Genomic DNA, 5,660 nt, shown 5'->3' on the forward strand with positions numbered 1-5,660 from the left:
CACTACACGACAGAATAACAATGGACAGGTACATAATAATTATATACTGATTTGAGACAACAGAATGAGTAAGTGAGGTACTAGAAACTTCTCTGAAAATGTCCAAGAAAAGAAAAAACAAATGTTGGTACTTCTTCCTATTCTCTTCAGTATCTTCTCTAAATTGCCCAGGAAGGCTTACGTATAGTTTTACCTAAAGCAAAGAGGTAAATGTTACAACTTCTCAAAGGCTTCTAAAGCTAATAAGTTTACCTTAACTTGGAGAAATAAAATCTGTGTGCCAGAAAGTAAGACTATAGAGATAACTTTCTCAGAAGAGTTTCTGTATGCTTACCTTTTGAGGGAACTGAAGAAATTCCAAATCTGTAGAAAGAAAAACAAGCTAAATTTTAGGGAGCTGTTCACACTCCTGGTCTCCGTGTCAAGTGTACATATGGCACTTCTTGCTTGTGATCTCAAGCCTTGCAATCATTAGCTAATTCTAACAACCCCATGAAAGAAGTTCCGTTTACTCTTTTTCTCACCAAGAGTCCAAATAATAAGCTAAAAGGAAGCCTTATCAGAAGTATTAGTCAGTTCCTGGCTTTTACCTATTACAAAAACCCTGCTCAATAATAAAACCTATCTATAGCTACTATATCCAAATCAACAGAGTTCTGAATAGAGCCAAAAAAGCTTCTTTTCAGCAAGGCCTATATCCTCCTTAAAGTCAACAATTGTATTTAAAATCATAGCCCCTCACCTTCATACTATCATTATCTCAGGTCCAAAAGGCGGGGGACACTCACCTAGCTGCCCGGGCAGCTTTCTTACTCTCCAAGCTCACAGGTACATTGAATCTTTCAGCTCTCTTCTGCATTCTCTAAGTGATAATGGACAAAAGAAGGGGAAAAGAAAAATTTAATTTCTGGTTTTCTTCTCTTAAGAGAAAAGTTGTTTAGAAGTTTATCTTTAGAACATGAGGAATAATTTCTTAAAATCTAAACTGAGAATACTGACAATCTTAGAGGATATCAGGTTATAGCCATCTGAGGGCTTAACTCAATAGCCGTTTCCAGAAAGCAAACACAAAAAGACTATTATTATATTCACATCCTCAACAACTAAAGAAATAAAACAAAACCCACAATCTGCATGAAGCCAAGAAGAAAAAAAGCTGTGTCTAGTTGACCTCTGAAAAGGGATCAAAGGAACAACTTGGTTCCAACAGTGATGGTACGCTTTCAGTTAGAAATGAGGCAGTATATCCTATGCCACCTTTACTTTAAGGGTATATAAAAGAACACAGATCTCGACTGGAACCTAGTTTCAGAGATTTTAAGACAGAATGCCACAGAAATTTCAATCTCACCAGCTAGTGAGTTATAACTTAAGGGTGATATCTTCCCTTGTTACTTTTCATCTCTCCCAAGGTACAATTCTCCCAAGCTCCAATCCTAGCTTGTAAACATCCTAAAGAGAAATACCAGTGAGACCACAGGTACAGTGTTATATACAAAAAGACTATGGTTTCAACGATGACTATGCCAGCCAAAATATTTTCTCAAGTGCAGTTGGTGGAAAAATTTTTAAAGTGATAATACAGATAGAATAAAGGGTAAGAAATAGGAAGATATATGTATAGAGGGCCTGCTCTTCTCCCAGGGAGAATACCTACCTCAGTCTGTGGTATTTCAGATGTAATTTTTACTACTTTCTTTTCCGCTGCCCTGGAAAAAAAGGAAAAGAGTTTTTTAAAATGAGAAAACTGACATTCTAAACCAAAACTTCAGAATTGTATAAGAATTTACCTAAATCATGTCTTCTGTCCCATATCTCTCTACCACCCCTTCTTAACCCAAAAAACCATAAAACGCATTAGAACTTCAATTCCTTGAACTGTCATCTATTGATAAGAGTTCAAATAACAGACTAAGCTACTTTGCTAAAGTATAAGAAAGTTATCAGGAAAGAAGTCTGGATATATATTTTGGGCTGAAGGGAAATACTCAAAGGATATGGGAAACCATTTTATTTACTTTTAGGAACTTATAAATTTACTTCTGGACTCTAACTAGTCCTCTAACCCTCATTTAAATATCAGCTCTCAATTTTCATCACAGAAACAATTAATGTGTGCTCTACAAGCTCTGGTTTCTTTTACAAATCCCTTATATTTCCCATGGGGACTGTAGTTTCAGCTGAAACAGTCAAAACGGGACAAATAAAAATGCCAAAAGGAGTGGGAAGAAAAAAGGCTAAGGGGAGTTTGAATTAGGAAAACATGGTAAGTTACTAGTCAAAAGGCTAAGAGAAAACAAAAGAGGAGGACCACAGGGGCGGTAGACAAAGTTCGGAAGTACCCAGGATAAATGGAAGGGAATTAACCTTCCACCAAACGACTCCCATAAAACTGTGGGTCATAACCAGTCTCATTACGGTCCCTCATTTAGAGACATGGGCGGCTTTTGTTCCAATATCCCAGACACTTTTCCCATTTGATGCCCTGAAAGGTAGTAATGGTTTAATGGCATTTTCAGAGGAAGCAATTCTGGAACAGGAACTTACTCTCTGCTACATCCTTTTGTTGGAGGTTCCTGAACTGACATATAAGCAATAGGTGCCCCCTGCTGACCATAACTAAGTCCTACAATACTGAACTGTCTTGACTATGAAAAAAGAAAAAAACATCAAACTAGAAAGAGGAATATTTTTGGAGACCATCAAACCAAAGATGAAGTAAGGGGGTCTCCTATTGAATGTCCAAGGGAGCTAAATTAGCCCTAAATATTCTGACTTGTAAAGAAATTTTTGAATTCTTCCCAACTCCTGGTCACTCTTCCTTCCCTGTCTTGTTCAGGCAAAAAGAGACACTGAAGTTATATGTTTTTCTTCAAGTCCAATGCCATTAAGAAAGCAGTCCTCTCCATCAACCCCAGGCTAATGACTTTCTTCACATTCCTGTCTTAAAGCACAATCACTGCAGTTCACCTCATAGCAGAAATGGAGCCCCAAAGAGGAACCCTCCTTCTGTTCCATTCTAACCCCCTCAGGCGCATTTAATCACAAGCAATAAAAACACATCACATTCTGGGACTCATGGGAAATTTCGTCTCTTCACTGAGAAATTTTTGACACACAGTCACATACAAAACACTGTCTAAACCAGGGGTGGGCAAACTTTTTGACTCAAGGGCCACAATGGTTTCTTAAACTGGACCGGAGGGCCGGAACAAAAGCATGGATGGAGTGTTTGTGTGAACTAACATAAATTCAAAGTAAATATCATTACATAAAAGGGTACGGTCTTTTTTTTCAATAGTTTTATTCATTTCAAACGGGCCGAATTCGGCCCGCGGGCCGTAGTTTGCCCATGGCTGGTCTAAACTATAGGGACTCAGACCTTCTTTGAACTGTACATATTTTTAAAAATATATATTTTTATTGATTTCAAGGAGGAAAGGAGAAGGAGAGAGAGATAGAAACATCAATAATGAGAGAGGATCATTGACTGGCTGCCTCCTGCATGACCTCCTAGTAGGGGCCAAGCCCAAAACCAGGCATGTGCCCTGACCAGGAATTGAACCGTGACTGCCTGGTTCATAGGTGGACACTTAACCACTAAGCCACGCCAGCCGGGTATGTACTATACATAGTTTAGTCTAACCATTACTTCCCTCCAAAAAGCCAAATCACCACCACCCCACACATTCAATTTCCCTGTTTAGAAATTATTAATAAAATTAAAACCCTTTAAACAAATTACACATTTTACATGTCCTAAGAATAATGAACTTTTACAAATTTTCAAACTTCATTTTTCAAAATATTTATTATTGATTTTTTTCTTTTTTGAGAGAGAGAGAGAAAGAGAGAGAGAAAGAGAGAGAGAGAGAGAGAGAGAGAGAGAAACACTAATCAGCTGCCGTCTGCATGTTCCCTATCCCCTTATTGGGGACAGGGCCCACAACCTGTGTATGTGCCCTGACAGGGAATCAAACAGGCAACCTTTTGGTGCAGGGGATGATGTCCAACCGAGCCACATTGACCAGGTCCAAATTTCATTATTTTTAAACCACACAAGCCAATTATCACTGTATTTACCTGATATTGCTTCTTGCCCAGAAGTCCCCAAAACATCTCAATTTTAAAGCTATCCCATAAAACATTTTCTTAAAACATTATATCTAGCCCTAACCGGTTTGGCTCAGTGGATAAAGCGTCAGCCTGCGGACTGAAGGGTCCCAGGTTCGATTCCAGTCAAGGGCATGTACCTTGGTTGCAGGCACATCCCCAGTAGGGGGTGTGCAGGAGGCAGATGATCGATGTTTCTAACTCTCTATCCCTCTCCCTTCCTCTCTGTAAAAAATCAATAAAACATATTTAAAAAAAATAAAAATAAAAAACATTATATCTAAACACAAGCCCTTATGATGGAAGGTAACTAAAAGGTTTTCAAAGCAGTAATATTTGACAAAATCTAATAAAACATTACATGCACATCCCCGTAATGTAGCAATTCTAGGGATATATCCTATGAACATATTTGCATAAGTATAAAAACACTGCATAAGGTCATGTAGCACTGCATTTTCTGCTAGTATGAATAATCTCAATGTCCATCAACAGGAGGCCAATGAAATTACTGTTTATCCCTGGTGTGGAATACTATTAGTTGCTAGAAAGAATAAGACACTAAGCCAGTGATGGCGAACCTTTTGAGCTCGGCATGTCAGCATTTTGAAAAACCCTAACTTAACTCTGGTGCCGTGTCACATATAGAAATTTTTTGATATTTGCAACCATAGTAAAACAAAGACTTATATTTTTGATATTCATTTTATACATTTAAATGCCATTTAACAAAGACAAATCAACCAAAAAAATGAGTTCGTGTGTCACCTCGGACACGCGTGTCATAGTTTCACCATCACTGCTCTAAGCTGATAACTACTAACTCTGAGTAAATGGGTTCTTTTTTTTTTTTTTTTTAAATATATTTTATTGATTTTTTACAGAGAGGAAGGGAGAGAGATAGAGAGTTAGAAACATCGATGAGAGAGAAACATCGATCAGCTGCCTCCTGCACACCCACTACTGGGGATGTGCCTGCAACCCAGGTACATGCCCTTGACCGGAATCGAACCTGGGACCTTTCAGTCCGCAGGCTGACGCTCTATCCACTGAGCCAAATCGGTTTTGGCGTAAATGGGTTCTTGAGAGTCTATGATACTATTCTCATAACTTTTACATATATTTGCAATTTCCCTTAACAACAAACTTAAAAAAGAGACCTACCACTTACTAGGATAATTATTCTTATTTCATAGGACTGATGTGAAGATTAAATGTATATGTATAACACTTAGAACCTTACTTAGTATATAACTAACATTTAAGTAAGAACACTATTATATAAAGATTTCCAGATGTGGACACAGCAAAAGCAGTCCTGAGAGGGAAGTTCGTAGCACTACAGGTCTACCTCAAAAAAAAAAGAAAAAAAAGGAGAGAAACAATAATAAACTATTTAACCCTACAACTTAAAGAACTAGAAAGAGAACAATAAGAATAAGAAAAGCCCAGAGTAAGTAGAAGGAAGGAAATAATAAAGACTAGAGCAGAAATAAATGGCATAGAGACTGAAAAAAAAAAAAAAATCAGCCGAAGCCGGTTTGGCT

At 37.8% G+C, this 5,660-nt stretch overlaps 1 protein-coding gene across 1 annotated transcript in view; it reads right to left on the reverse strand.

Moving 5' to 3' along the window:
* SARNP (SAP domain containing ribonucleoprotein) overlaps positions 1-5,660 on the reverse strand; it is a 57,649-nt gene that overhangs the window by 35,848 nt on the left and 16,141 nt on the right. The window contains exons 5-7 of the mRNA XM_015557411.1: positions 1,658-1,709; positions 789-862; positions 335-363 (exon numbers count right to left, since the gene is read on the reverse strand). Coding sequence (XP_015412897.1) covers positions 335-363; positions 789-862; positions 1,658-1,709 — 155 coding nt within the window. The remainder of the gene's footprint in view (positions 1-334; positions 364-788; positions 863-1,657; positions 1,710-5,660) is intronic.

Source organism: Myotis davidii, unplaced genomic scaffold (assembly GCF_000327345.1).
Source record: "Myotis davidii unplaced genomic scaffold, ASM32734v1 scaffold509, whole genome shotgun sequence".
NCBI lineage: Eukaryota > Metazoa > Chordata > Mammalia > Chiroptera > Vespertilionidae > Myotis > Myotis davidii.